Source organism: Oncorhynchus nerka, linkage group LG17 (genome assembly GCF_034236695.1).
Source record: "Oncorhynchus nerka isolate Pitt River linkage group LG17, Oner_Uvic_2.0, whole genome shotgun sequence".
Taxonomy (NCBI): domain Eukaryota; kingdom Metazoa; phylum Chordata; class Actinopteri; order Salmoniformes; family Salmonidae; genus Oncorhynchus; species Oncorhynchus nerka.
In genome coordinates this window covers 20,828,964-20,844,262 of record NC_088412.1, presented here as the reverse complement: position 1 = coordinate 20,844,262, position 15,299 = coordinate 20,828,964, and the positions used below count along the sequence as shown (strand labels likewise).

The 15,299-nt window shown below is 44.5% G+C and overlaps 1 protein-coding gene across 1 annotated transcript in view; it reads right to left on the bottom strand.

The window, feature by feature from the left end:
- LOC115144865 (plexin-B2-like) overlaps positions 1 to 15,299 on the bottom strand; it is a 256,416-nt gene that overhangs the window by 22,224 nt on the left and 218,893 nt on the right. The window contains exons 10-22 of the mRNA XM_029685963.2: positions 11,556 to 11,667; positions 11,250 to 11,351; positions 10,975 to 11,070; positions 10,112 to 10,199; positions 9,699 to 9,862; positions 9,154 to 9,302; positions 8,888 to 8,999; positions 8,202 to 8,338; positions 7,696 to 7,878; positions 7,293 to 7,401; positions 4,020 to 4,229; positions 3,650 to 3,835; positions 3,258 to 3,394 (exon numbers count right to left, since the gene is read on the bottom strand). Coding sequence (XP_029541823.1) covers positions 3,258 to 3,394; positions 3,650 to 3,835; positions 4,020 to 4,229; positions 7,293 to 7,401; positions 7,696 to 7,878; positions 8,202 to 8,338; positions 8,888 to 8,999; positions 9,154 to 9,302; positions 9,699 to 9,862; positions 10,112 to 10,199; positions 10,975 to 11,070; positions 11,250 to 11,351; positions 11,556 to 11,667 — 1,785 coding nt within the window. The remainder of the gene's footprint in view (positions 1 to 3,257; positions 3,395 to 3,649; positions 3,836 to 4,019; positions 4,230 to 7,292; positions 7,402 to 7,695; positions 7,879 to 8,201; positions 8,339 to 8,887; positions 9,000 to 9,153; positions 9,303 to 9,698; positions 9,863 to 10,111; positions 10,200 to 10,974; positions 11,071 to 11,249; positions 11,352 to 11,555; positions 11,668 to 15,299) is intronic.

The following is a 15,299-nucleotide window of genomic DNA, read 5'->3' as shown; positions in this document are numbered from 1 at the left end:
CTGTATGGTGTAACTGTCCTGTATGTTGGTTATCTAGCCTAAAGGTGGAACTGTATGGTGTAACTGTCCTGTATGTTGGTAATGGAGAAAGGTGGTATGGTGTAACTGTCCTGTATGTTGGTTATCTAGCCTAAAGGTGTAACTGTATGGTGTAACTGTCCTGTATGTTGGTAATGGAGAAAGGTGGTATGGTGTAACTGTCCTGTATGTTGGTTATCTGGTAATGGAGCCTAAAGGTGGAACTGTGGAATGGTGTAACTGTCCTGTATGTTGGTTATCTAGCCTAAAGGTGGAACTGTATGGTAACTGGTAATAACTGTCCTGTACTGTGTATGTTGGTTATCTAGCCTAAAGGTGGAACTGTATGGTGTAACTGTCCTGTATGTTGGTAATGGAGAAAGGTGGTATGGTGTAACTGTCCTGTATGTTGGTTATCTAGCCTAAAGGTGGAACTGTATGGTGTAACTGTCCTGTATGTTGGTTATCTAGCCTAAAGGTGGAACTGTATGGTGTAACTGTTATCTAGCCCTAAAAGGTGGAACTGTATGGTGTAACTGCATGTTGGTTATCTAGCCTAAAGGTGGAACTGTATGGTGTAACTGTCCTGTATGTTGGTTATCTAGCCTAAAGGTGGAACTGTATGGTGTAACTGTCCTGTATGTTGGTTATCTAGCCTAAAGGTGGAACTGTATGGTGTAACTGTCCTGTATGTTGGTTATCTAGCCTAAAGGTGGAACTGTATGGTGTAACTGTCCTGTATGTTGGTTATCTAGCCTAAAGGTGTAACTGTATGGTGTAACTGTCCTGTATGTTGGTTATCTAGCCTAAAGGTGGAACTGTATGGTGTAACTGTCCTGTATGTTGGTTATCTAGCCTAAAGGTGGAACTGTATGGTATAACTGTCCTGTATGTTGGTAATGGAGAAAGGTGGTATGGTGTAACGGTCCTGTATTCTGGTTATCTAGCCTAAAGGTGGAACTATATGGTATAACTGTGCTGAATTCTGGTTATCTAGCCTAAAGGTGGTATGGTGTAACTGTCCTGTATTCTGGTTATCTAGCCTTACGGTGGTATGGTGTAACTGTCCTGTATTCTGGTTATCTAGCCTTAAGGTGGCATTTTGTAACTGTCCTGTATTCTGGTTATCTAGCCTTAAGGTGGTATGGTGTAAATGTCCTGTATTCTGGTTATCTAGCCTAAAAAGGTGGTATGGTATAACTGTCCTGTATTCTGGTTATCTAGCCTAAAGGTGGTATGGTGTAACTGTCCTGTATTCTGGTTATCTAGCCTTAAGGTGGTATGGTGTAACTGTCCTGTATTCTGGTTATCTAGCCTTAAGGTGGCATTTTGTAACTGTCCTGTATTCTGGTTATCTAGCCTTAAGGTGGTATGGTGTAAATGTCCTGTATTCTGGTTATCTAGCCTAAAGGTGGTATGGTGTAACTGTCCTGTATTCTGGTTATCTAGCCTAAAGGTGGTATGGTGTAAATGTCCTGTATTCTGGTTATCTAGCCTTACGGTGGTATGGTGTAACTGTCCTGTATTCTGGTTATCTAGCCTTAACCTCTTCAACCTATGGGGGCGCTATGTCATTATTGGATAAAAAGACGTGCCCGTTTTAAGCGCAATATTTTGTCACGAAAAGATGCTCGACTATGCATGGAATTGACAGCCTTGGAAAGACAAAACTCTGACGTTTCCAAAACTGCAAAGATATTATCTGTGAGTGCCCCAGAACTAATGCTACAGGCGAAACCAAGATGAAGTTTCATACAGGAAATGCCCCAGATTCTGAAGGCGCTGTGTTCCAATGTCTCCTTATATGGCTGTGAATGCGCCAGGAATGAGCCTGCCCTTTCTGTAGTTTCCCCAAGGTGTCTGCAGCATTGTGACGTGTTTGTAGGCATATCATTGGAAGATTGACCATAAGAGACTACATTTACCAGGTGTCCGCCCGGTGTCCTGTGTCGAAATTATTGCGTAATCTGTAGGTCCATGCGCGTTCCATTTCTTCAGAAGAGAAAGTCAACTGCCACGAAGGATTTTATCGTCGATAGATATGTGAAAAACACCTTGAGGATTGATTCTAAACATCGGTTTGCCATGTTTCTGTCGATATTATGGAGTTAATTTGGAAAAAAGTTCGCGTTTGAATGACTTCATATTATTATTTTTTTTCTTTTTTTCTTACCCAAACGTGATGAACAAAACGGAGCGATTAGTCGACACAAATAATATTTTTTGTAAAAACTGAACATTTGCTATCTAACTGAGAGTCTCCTCATTGAAAACATCTGAAGTTCTTCAAAGGTAAATGATTTTATTTGAATTCTTTTCTGGTTTTTGTGAAAATGTTGCATGCTGAAAGAGAGGCATAATCCTATGCTAGGCTATCAGTACTGTTACACAAATGCTTGTTTAGCTATGGTTCAAAAGCATATTTTGAAAATCTGAGATGACAGTGTTGTTAACAAAAGGCTAAGCTTGAGAGCAAATAGATTAATTTAATTTCATTTGCGATTTTCATGAATAGTTAACGTTGTGTTATGCTAATGAGCTTGCGGATAGATTTACACAATCCTGGATACAGTTTTTTTTTCGTAGCTAAACGTGACGCAGAAAACGGAGCGATTTGTCCTAAACAAATCATCTTTCAGGAAAAACTGAACATTTGCTATTTGAGAGTCTCCTCATTGAAAACATCTGAAGTTCTTCAAAGGTAAATGATTTTATTTGAATGCTTTTCTGTTTTTTTGTGTAAATGTTGCCTGCTGAATGCTAACGCTAAATGCTACGCTAAATGCTACGTTAGCCATCAATACTGTTACACAAATGCTTGTTTTGCAATGGTTGAGAAGCATATTTTGAAAATCTGAGATGACAGTGTTGTTAACAAAAGGCTAAGCTTGAGAGCAAATAGATTAATTTAATTTCATTTGCGATTTTCATGAATAGTTAACGTTGCGTTATGGTAATGAGCTTGAGGCTGTAGTCACGATACCGGATCCGGGATGGCTCGACGCAAGAAGTTAAGGTGGTATGGTGTAACTGTCCTGTATGTTGGTTATCTAGCCTAAAGGTGGTGTGGTGTAACTTTCCTGTATTCTGGTTATCTAGCCTTAAGGTGGTATGGTGTAACTGTCCTGTATTCTGGTTATCTAGCCTTGAGGTGGTATGGTGTAACTGTCCTGTATTCTGGTTATCTAGCCTTGAGGTGGTATGGTGTAACTGTCCTGTATTCTGGTTATCTAGCCTACCTGTAGCAGTAGACGGAGACGAGGATGATGAGCAGCATGGGGATGATGACAGCAGGGATGATGATGAAGAGAGGAACCTCATTATTGCTCTCGTAGTGCACAGAGCCCACCACCCACTCGCCATTCCCAAACTTAATCTGGAACACACACAGTTAGCAGCAGGAGCGTTATTATTACCAAAACTGGAGATAGAAGAATGCCTTCAAAGCAATATTGCCAACTGTTAACATTAAGTTGCCCTGACAGACACCAAGTTACTCTGGATCTATTTTGGCAAGATTTCAATTACTCATCTTTAGGAAACTGCAGATAAGTTAAAAGATAGCAAAGACAGATCCATGCATCTGTATGATCCCGTGTGTGTGTGTGTGTGTGTGTGTGTGTATTCTCACCAGCAGGTCCAATGTGTCGGAGCTGGTGTCTCTGCGTCTGCGGTGGCGTTTGGAGCGGGCCTGGGGCTGGCTCGACGGGGGATCCAAGAACAGCTTGTCATCCTGGAGGGCGTTGACATAGCACGGGACATCCCCCACAAACGCCTGGGCCTCTTTGGCTGTCATGGCTTTTTCAAAACCTCGACCCTGGAGGTGGAACATGGTAAGGAATTATTGGACGTATTGTAGGTAACAACATACTGTAACTATGAGTCAGGAGGAACCGGAAAAACTCAAGGCCCTAGTTGTAGCCTGTAACTAGGTCAGGAATATTCTTGGGCCTAAACATAACATAGTACATTGATGGACCCTATCAGCCTCTAATACTCACAGTGACGACAATGATGGAGGTCTCAGTGATGATCTTCTTGGTGAGGGGGTCGAAGGCAGGGTCAGGGTGGTAGTCGAAGGGCTTGAGCTCCCTCCCCCAGTTGTCCAGCTGGATGAAGGTCCTGAACAAATGGGTCTCAGAGGACCTGTTGACGGCCGGGGTCAGGAACTGGATTACCGTGTTGTTCTTACTCAGAGCCTCCTGGAGGTACTGGGGGAGAAGGAGGGGAGTAGGAGGTCTTTAATAAGTAAGCTTTATCATCCACCAATTTGTGGGGCCCCATGTCCCTGTAAGTACATGGCCCCATGTCCCTGCCACCTAGGGAGTTAGAGAGTAACAGAGCTGCCACCTAGGGAGTTAGAGAGGAACAGAGCTGCCACCTAGGGAGTTAGAGAGGAACAGAGCTGCCACCTAGGGAGTTAGAGAGGAACAGAGCTGCCACCTAGGGAGTTAGAGAGGAACACAGCTGCCACCTAGGGAGTTAGAGAGGAACAGAGCTGCCTCACCACATAATCCACTGGAACCTTAATTACCGTATTAAATTTAGCCTCTAAATGAAATTAATAAAATCGCTGCTTATCCTGCCCAAGGCATCAGGGGCAGGAGTCTGCAAGGCCACTACAGCAGCTCTGGGGGCACTGTGTGACTTTAAGTCCTCTCTGCAAGGCCACTACAGCAGCTCTGGGGGCACTGTGTGACATTAAGTCCTCTCTGCAAGGCGACTACAGCAGCTCTGGGGACACTGTGTGACATTAAGTAAAACTGGATTGACTATTTCTGGATGAATCAGAGCTTTTTCTGCGTCAATCTTCCAGGTTAGTTATGAAGAGTCCATAACAAACCATATGTGGTTGAGATAAAGGGATGGTTTAGACTTTTAGGTTTAGGGCTGAGAGACAGAGACATATGCAGACAGACAGTGTATAGAGCCCGAGAGAGAGAAACTAACGTCCATCGTTCGAATGAGACCAAGGTGCAGTGTGGTAGGCATACATTTTCTTTAATATATAAATGTTCACCAAAAAAAACAATAACCAACTCAACGAACGAAAAGCTTAGGAGTGCAACCCATGCAATAAACAAAGACAAGATCCCACAACAGAAAGTGGGAAAAAGGGCTGCCTAAGTATGATCCCCAATCAGAGACAACAATTGACAGCTGCCTCTGATTGGGAACCATACTCGGCCAAAAACAAAGAAATAGACAACATAGAATGCCCACCCCACATCACACCCTGACCTCACCAAATAGAGAAATAAAACGGCTCTCTAAGGTCAGGGCGTGACAGAAACGGTATATTTTTGGGGTTAAGGTCTGATGTTATTGAGTTGGCAGCACAGTATGTCACAGCTTGCCAAATGCTAAGGAAGGAAACATATTATTTTGTATTTTCTCCCTGTATTATAAAAAATAGACAATATAAGTGCACCAGTCATTCTATTTATTTGTTATATATTTATTTTTCATTCGTTTTATATCTACTATTCTTATTGTTGTCACTGTTGTTTTCATATTTTGTATACAGTGCATTCGGGAAAAGTATTCAGACCCCATGACTTTTTCTACATTTTGTTATGTTACAGCCTTATTCTAAAATGTATTATTATTTTTTAAATATTCATCAATCTACACACAATACCCCATAATGACAAAGTGAAAAACAGGTTTTCAGATTTAAAAGAAAACATTTAAAACGGAAATAAGGAAGCATTCAAACCCTCTACTATGAGACTCGAAATTGAGCTCAGGTGCATCCTGTTTCCATTGATCATCCTTGAGATGTTTCTACAACTTGATTGGAGTCCACCAGTGGTAAATTCAATTCATTGGACATGATTTGGAAAGGCACGCACCTGACTATATTAGGTCCCACAGTTGACAGTGCATGTCAGAGCAAAAACCAAGACATGAGGTCGAAGGAATTGTCTATAGAGCTCCAAGACAGGATTGTGTCGAGGCACAGATCAGGGAAAGGGCACAAAAACAAATCTGCAGCATTGAAGGTCCCCAAGAACACCGTGGCCTCCATCATTCTTAAATGGAAGAAGTTTGGAACCAGCAAGACTCTTCCTAGAGCTGGCATCCCGGCCAACCTGAGCAATCGGGGGAGAAGGGCCTTGGTCAGGGAGGTGACCAAAAACCCGATGGTCACTCTGACAGAGCTCCAGAGTTCCTCTGTGGAGATGGGAGAACCTTTAAGAAGGAAACCCTCTCTGCGGCACTCCACCAATCATGCCTTTATGGTAGAGTGGCCAGATGGAAGCCACTCCTCATTAAAATTCACATGACAGCCCGCTTGGAGTTTGCCAATAGGCACCTAAAGGACTCTCAGACTATGAGAAACAAGATTCTCTGGTCTGATGAAATCGAGATTGAACTATTTGGCTTGAATGCTAAGCGTCATGTCTGGAGAAAACCTGGCACCATCCTTACGTTAAAGCATGGTGGTGGCAGCATCATGCTGTGGGGATTTTTCAGCGACAGGATCGTGGGAAAGACGAACGGAGCAAAGTACAGAGAGATCCTTGATGAAAACCTGCTCCAGAGAACTCAGGAACTCAGACTGGTTCACCTTCCAACAGGACAACGACCATAAGCACACAGCCAAGACAACGCAGAAGGGGCTTCGAGACAAGTCTCTGAATGTCCTTGAGCGGCCCGCCCGAGCCCAGACTTGAATCCAATTGAACTTCTCTTGAGAGACCTGAAAATAGCTGTGCAGCGATGCTCCCCATTCAACCTGACAGAGCTTGAGAGGATCTGCAGAGAAGAATGGGAGAAAATCCCCAAATAAAGGTGTACCAAGCTTGTGGTGTCATACCCAAGAAGGTGCTTCAACAAGGGTCAGTAAAGGGTCTGAATACTTATGTAAATGTGATATTTCGTTTTTTATTTTTAAATAAATGTGCAAACATTTCTAAAAACCTATTTTTGCTTTGTCATTATGGGGTATTGTGTGTAGATTGATGAGGGGAAAAAACAATTTAATACATTTTAGAATAAGGCTTTAAAGTAACAAAAAGTGGAAAAAATCAAGGGGTCTGAATACTTTCTGAATGCACTGCAAGTATCACTTCGCTTTGATAACTTTGACCTTGTCCTTCATGCCAATTAAGCACATTGAATATTAATATGAGAGCAAGGCAGAGAGAGAGAAGCAGAGAGAGAAAGAGAGAGAGAGACAGGGAGAGAAAGAGGCATAGAGAGAGAGAGAGACAGAGAGAGACAGAGAGAGGCAGAGAGAGAGAGAGGCAGAGAAAGAGAGTCCATACCTCAGTAGGAGTTATGCCGGACCACTTGTCAGCCGAGGCCTGGACCCTCATGATGGCGTTCTGAATTAGGTCAAACCCAGATCCAGTCACCACGATGGTCCTCCCACCGCTGAAACAACATCACCATCACAAAGGTACAGTTTTAACCCACTGCTCACATTCACATTTCATCTACAGTAGAGATATCACATTTACGCTACCAACTGGTATCTGGAGAGGAAGCCAGGTGTGTTGGAGATTGAATGCCATTAAACTATACTCTAGGGTACACTTTATTGTGTTTAGACAGGTGGCATCATTCTAACCCGGCGCTTCTCAGTGCAGACGGAGTTGACGTGCTATCTGATGTGAGACAATGTGGAAGCCTCGAGAATAGCCTCTCGTCTCGAGGACTGGGACTCACCACACAAAGCTTCCCTTGGGGTGGTGGTCCAGGATAGTGGGGTTCTCCCAGAACTGGAAGGCTGTGGGGACGGCTGTGGTGGTTCTCTTCCCATACTTTACTGTCACTGTGAGCAGGTCAGAGGGGACCTTATCCGCCCGGTACTCTCCCATCCTGCAGGTGATGGCTGCACCAAACGTCTCCCTGCAGACAAGGACACAGTCAGCCAGCGACACAGACCGCTCAGCACTAGGGGTCACGGTGCACAGGAGACTAACATGCCAGAACCATGACAGCTAAGTCAATACAGGGCTTTCTTATAAAAGAAAATCATGCCCACATTTGAATGCAACCCCCAACCCTAACCTGCTTGATAGTTCTGTAATCACTTTAGCTTACAACACTTTTTCTTTTGCTTGTTGTCATGCCAAAGAATTGGCTGAAAGCCAACACATACAGATCTAAAGACCAGACAACCGCAACCCTTCTTGACATTGGTTCCCTTCCCAGGATGCAACAGTACTTACACAGTGCACACCACCCCCCCAACGGTGACGGCAATGTCCTCCCTGGTGGCTGTGTCCAGGTTGAAACCAGAGATGGTGATGACCGTCCCCCCGGCCTTGGCGCCGTTGGCGGGGTGAACCGAGCGGGCGATGGGGTCCTGGAGGATCAGGTAGTAAAAAACACTCATCATATTCCTGTCTCATCTCTTCCCCCACAAGGCTTTCAAAATGCACACACACCCACACACTTCGCATTTCCTTCAATTTGCTGAGTAAACAGTTAGGGGGGGCGGTCCCCTGTGGGGAAGCATTAGCCGTGCAAGATATAAAAAAGGCAGTGAAATTGCTCCAATGTACCCTGTTAAGGCACCAGAGGAAATTGAGTCGCCGTATAGCACCTTGTTAAACTATAATACACACAAATCAATTTCATCTTATCGTACTGGGCATTATCTGCCAGTGTGGCATTACCAGAGTAGTTCATTCAACAGAACATTCATGAATTTTATTTGGATATTACACTTAAACGACATGCCCTTCATACGGGCCGATAAGAAGCTCTGTAATACAGCGTCTGTATAGCTGTGAAATTGAATGGTGATAGCGTAACCAAATCATGTAAAAGCATTTTCCACTTCACGAGTCCGCCCTCTCATCCTGAAGTGAAGGAGTGTTATTGAAGTGAAGGAGTGCGGTAGGTTTGTTACCCGGTATGTGAAGAAAGCAGATGACGTTCCTCTCTTCCCTCCCTCTACCTCCACCTCCACCTGGCCCGAGTTTGTACTCAGGGGTTTCAAGGGCCCGATCTCACACACCACGCTGTAAAACAGAGAGACAGGGAGGAAGACTTAGATATTATATTTAGACATTCTAGATTACATTTCAGATTGAAATCTACTGTTGAGAGGACCACATCCATCAACGTCTATTGTGACAAGGGGACAGCAGTGACTGGGTTGCCAGTGTATGTTACCTGGTGGAGACGGCGTATTTGTTCTCCTGATGTATACAGGGGACCCCCACCACACTGATGGCCTTGATGTCCCCCTTGTGGATGCCCAGGTTGGAGCCCTTGATGGTGACAGAGATGCCCCCCCTCACGGGCCCGTAGCGAGGGATGATCTGGGAGGGGGATTGGGGAACAGATTTAAGATGACAGGCTTTTAGATTTGCACTACCGTACAGCTTTTAGATGACAGTGTATAGAGTGGCTTACAGAGTAGCACCAGGAAATAAGCCACAAACACATGCAGAATGTGACCCCACAGTCTGTGAAAAGACTGCGTTCAGGACTGCAGCTAGTCCAGTCTTTAGAAAATGAGCATTGATCAGAGGTACCCCTTTAAATAGAAAATAACCAGTCTGTTAACTGATCCAGTTGTCAGTAGCAGTCAATGAAGTGATCATTAACATGCATAGTCAGTCAGTGATAATCAAAAGTCGATATTATTGCAGGTTCAAAGATAAGTTATTAGTATATAGTTAGGAGATAACTACTGTACTGTGGGTGCTACTCACGTCAGTGATGTGTGGGTCAGGGCACTCTGTACCCTGGTCATTAGTACACAGCTTCTCATAGACGCACGACTTCCTTTTGACACACCACACACACCTGTACTTAGGGTCAGCGTTCTTACACAGGCTGCAGTCCTCACGGCCCAGCGAGCAGCTATATAGGGTCACTGTGAAGGAAGGTAAGAGGGACGCCTTGGAATGTCAAGACTATTCTGTCATTTCATTGACGTGACACTGGTCATCGATAGTACAAGGTCTGATATGATGTTTGACCGATTCACTTAGACGATTGCAAAAAGTATTGCGTTAAATGTGTCAATGTAAATGTGTCAAATAAGACTTCCCCAGTTGTCATTTATGTCCACATGGTCCTTTGGGACATTGTCAACAGAGTTGCATAAAGATGCACCATTTACCATTCAGTGTGCTGTCTATTTTCTTGCCCGTCTGTTTGTCCTTCACGTAGAACAGAACGTTGGTCTCCTGTGACTTATCCAAGGAAAACTAGAAACGGAGAAAATAATGAATTATTAATACAGTTTGTGAAAGAAGTGATTAATGACTTCACATTTCCAAAACGTGCCAGATAAAAGTTCTCATTTTACATTTAAGTAATTTAGCAGATGCTCTTATCCAGAGAGACTTACAGGAGCAATTAGGGTTAAGTACCTTGCTCAAGAGCATAGAGCATATAAGTACCTTGCTTAAGAGCATAGAGCATATATGTACCTTGCTCAAGAGCATAGAGCATATAAGTACCTTGCTCAAGAGCATAGAGCATATAAGTACCTTGCTCAAGAGCATAGAGCATATAAGTACCTTGCTCAAGAGCATAGAGCACATAAGTACCTTGCTCAAGAGCATATCGACAAATTAGTCACCCTGCTCCAGGACTCGAACCAGCGACCTTTCAGTTACTGGCCCAACATTCTTAACCACTAGGCTACCTGCCGTCCCATACACACTTTGGCAGCCACTCCAAAATAGCTGAATAAATCAATGTATGAAAATAATGTTGCTGGAGGCTGGTCCCCACCTCTCTGTAGTGCTTCTAAGACGTTTTCCAATCACACAAAATCCACAGTTTGAGGATGTTAAAATAACATTGGGATTGTTTTCCATGAGGGGGTGCTATAATATCAAACTGACACAAACCAGTTAACGTAAACAAACAATACAATATCATGACCCAGCAACACATGATCAACCCTTTACACCTTTTAGAAGTGGTGAAAGCTACAATTGACAGGTGTGGTGCAATAAGAAGCACTGGGCATACGTTAAAACCGCGGAAGCTGTAGAAGGGGCCATCTTCAGACCTGACGTCCTCCTCCATGTTACTCATCAGCTCTGTGCCGATGGTGAACACCCGGTCCTAGGGAGGAAGCAGAGGAGCAGAGAGTTAACGTCATACATGAGCAGTTATCAAGGCCTCATCTCAACCATACTATAGACGGATTCATAATTAACTAGCGCCTACTGTTTTTGAACTGTTTGATAACAGCTATAAAGCTATTTAACAGCTATATAAGACACTATCTTTTTTTCCAGTACCTGGTAAACATCCAGGTTGATGCCCTCGAAGCCGATGGTGGTTTTGAACCCCACAGGAATGAGCACAGGATCCGGGTTCTCGAACTGGGGACATCTTGCCCCCTGAACACAGATGGAAATTTTGAGCATTTTGAGCATTTGTATTTATGCCTTTAGTTATTCGACGGACAAACTGTCATCCAGACTGATCAGTTGGCATGCATCTGCTGACTTACAAACTGATATTCCATACAAAAACACTTGTGACTTTGACTCTTAGCATACTTGCAATGTACATTAGGCCTGTTTAGTGGAGCACCTAGCTACCTGTCTGTGTTTGATGATTTGAGGGCCCAACACAGTGTCCTCCTTGTCCCGGCAGGTGTGGTCCTGGGTGTTCCACTGGCAGCCCCATGGGCTGGCCACACATGACAAACATCTGATACACACACGCACACACACACGCACACGCACACACACACACACACACCAGGGAGGCAATCTCTTTTTAAAACATGTAAATCCATGATAGTATTCCTGTAACAGTAGAACCTATATTGTTGATGGTAAATATATATCTGTAACCTGATAAACAAAGCCCATTTATCACACGCTTCCTCCAGATGAACAAACAGCCCTCGAAGCAGCAAAAGAGAAAACACATATACGTATGAGATCGACTTTCATTTTTTGATTAATGAAAAGGAAACTGAAGCAATTTCCTCTGGTTGGTAATAAAAAAGGGGGGAAATGCAAGAGGTGCATTCAATCCCAGTATCATTCATGCATCACACAGAATGTACACAGAAACCTTTCTCTCATTTGTGCACATGCAGCTATTCATTTCCATCAAGGTTGTCGGCACTAAAACCCAGTGAGTCTGGTCAATGGGAGAGTACGGAGAGTGGGATAGGACTGTGTTTCAATGAGAGAGTACAGTGCAGTAGGAGAGTACAGAGTACAGTAGGAAAGAACAGTCCAGAGAGTACAGTAGGAGAGTACAGTCCAGAGAGTACAGTAGGAGAGTACAGTAGGAGTTGTGCACATGCAGCTATTCATTTCCATCAAGGTTGTCGGCACTAAAACCCAGTGAGTCTGGTCAATGGGAGAGTACGGAGAGTGGGATAGGACTGTGTTTCAATGAGAGAGTACAGTGCAGTAGGAGAGTACAGAGTACAGTAGGAAAGTACAGTCCAGAGAGTACAGTCCAGAGAGTACAGTAGGAGAGTACAGTCCAGAGAGTACAGTAGGAGAGTACAGTCCAGAGAGTACAGTCCAGAGAGTACAGTCCAGAGAGTACAGTAGGAGTACAGTAGGAGAGTACAGTAGGAGAGTACAGTCCAGAGAGTACAGTTCAGAGAGAACAGTTCAGAGAGTACAGTCCAGAGAGCATAGTAGGAGAGTATAGTCCAGAGAGTACAGTGGGAGAGTACAGTCCAGAGAGTACAGTAGGAGAGTACAGTAGGAGAGTACAGTCCAGAGAGTATAGTAGGAGAGTACAGCCCAGAGAGTACAGTGGGAGAGTACAGTCCAGAGAGTACAGTAGGAGAGTACAGTCCAGAGAGTACAGTAGGAGAGTACAGTCCAGAGAGTATAGTAGGAGAGTACAGCCCAGAGAGTATAGTAGGAGAGTACAGCCCAGAGAGTACAGTTCAGAGAGAACAGTTCAGAGAGTACAGTAGGAGAGTACAGTCCAGAGAGTATAGTAGGAGAGTACAGTAGGAGAGTACAGTCCAGAGAGTACAGTAGCAGAGAGTACAGTTCAGAGAGTACAGTCCAGAGAGTACAGTAGGAGAGTACAGTCCAGAGAGTATAGTAGGAGAGTACAGTAGGAGAGTACAGTTCAGAGAGTACAGTAGGAGAGTACAGTCCAGAGAGTACAGTAGGAGAGTACAGTCCAGAGAGTACAGTAGGAGAGTACAGTAGGAGAGTACAGTAGGAGAGTACAGTTCAGAGAGTACAGTAGGAGAGTACAGTCCAGAGAGTACAGTAGGAGAGTACAGTAGCAGAGTACAGTAGGAGAGTACAGTTCAAAGAGTACAGTAGGAGAGTACAGTAGGAGAGTACAGTAGGAGAGTACAGTTCAGAGAGTACAGTAGGAGAGTACAGTCCATAGAGTATAGTAGGAGAGTACAGTTCAGAGAGTACAGTAGGAGAGTACAGTCCAGAGAGTACAGTAGGAGAGTACAGTCCAGAGAGTACAGTAGGAGAGTACAGTCCAGAGAGTACAGTAGGAGAGTACAGTCCAGAGAGTACAGTAGGAGAGTACAGCCCAGAGAGTACAGCCCAGAAAGTACAGTAGGAGTGTACAGCCCAGAAAGTACAGTAGGAGAGTACAGTGGGAGAGTACAGCCCAGAGAGTACAGTAGGAGAGTACAGCCCAGAGAGAACAGTAGGAGAGTACAGTCCAGAGAGAACAGTAGGAGATTACAGTCCAGAGAGTACAGTCCAGAGAGAACAGTAGGAGAGTACAGTCCAGAGAGTATAGTAGGAGAGAACAGTAGGAGAGAACAGTAGGAGAGTACAGTCCAGAGAGAACAGTAGGAGATTACAGTCCAGAGAGAACAGTAGGAGATTACAGTCCAGAGAGAACAGTAGGAGATTACAGTCCAGAGAGTACAGTCCGGAGAGAACAGTAGGAGAGTACAGTCCAGAGAGTACAGTAGGAGAGTACAGTCCAGAGAGTACAGTAGGAGAGTACAGTCTGGAGAGTACAGTTCAGAGAGTACAGTAGGAGAGTACAGCCCAGAGAGTACAGTCCAGAGAGAACAGTAGGAGAGTACAGTCCAGAGAGTACAGTAGGAGAGTACAGTCTGGAGAGTACAATAGGAAAGTGCAGTAGGAGAGTACAGTCCAGAGAGTACAGTAGGAGAGTACAGTCCAGAGAGTACAGTAGGAGAGTACAGTCCAGAGAGTACAGTAGGAGAGTACAGTAGGAGAGTACAGTTCAGAGAGTACAGTAGGAGAGTACAGTAGGAGAGTACAGTTCAGAGAGTACAGTAGGAGAGTACAGTCCATAGAGTATAGTAGGAGAGTACAGTTCAGAGAGTACAGTAGGAGAGTACAGTCCAGAGAGTACAGTAGGAGAGTACAGTCCAGAGAGTACAGTAGGAGAGTACAGTAGGAGAGTACAGTTCAGAGAGTACAGTAGGAGAGTACAGTCCAGAGAGTACAGTAGGAGAGTACAGTAGGAGAGTACAGTTCAGAGAGTACAGTAGGAGAGTACAGTCCAGAGAGTACAGTAGGAGAGTACAGTCCATAGAGTATAGTAGGAGAGTACAGTCCAGAGAGTATAGTAGGAGAGTACAGTCCAGAGAGTACAGTAGGAGAGGACAGCCCAGAGAGTACAGTAGGAGAGTACAGTCCAGAGAGTACAGTTGGAGAGGACAGTCCAGAGAGGACAGTAGGAGAGTACAGTCCAGAGAGTACAGTAGGAGAGTACAGTCCAGAGAGTACAGTAGGAGAGGACAGTGGGAGAGTACAGCCCAGAGAGTACAGTAGGAGAGTACAGTCCAGAGAGTACAGTAGGAGAGTACAGTCCAGAGAGTACAGTAGGAGAGGACAGTGGGAGAGTACAGCCCAGAGAGTACAGTCCAGAGAGTACAGTAGGAGTGTACAGCCCAGAAAGTACAGTAGGAGAGTACAGTGGGAGAGTACAGCCCAGAGAGTACAGTAGGAGAGTACAGCCCAGAGAGTACAGTAGGAGAGTACAGTCCAGAGAGAACAGTAGGAGATTACAGTCCAGAGAGTACAGTCCAGAGAGAACAGTAGGAGAGTACAGTCCAGAGAGTACAGTCCAGAGAGAACAGTAGGAGAGTACAGTCCAGAGAGTATAGTAGGAGAGAACAGTAGGAGAGTACAGTCCAGAGAGAACAGTAGGAGATTACAGTCCAGAGAGAACAGTAGGAGATTACAGTCCAGAGAGTACAGTCCAGAGAGAACAGTAGGAGAGTACAGTCCAGAGAGTACAGTCCAGAGTGAACAGTAGGAGAGTACAGTCCAGAGAGTACAGTAGGAGAGTACAGTCCAGAGAGTACAGTCCAGAGAGAACAGTAGGAGAGTACAGTCCAG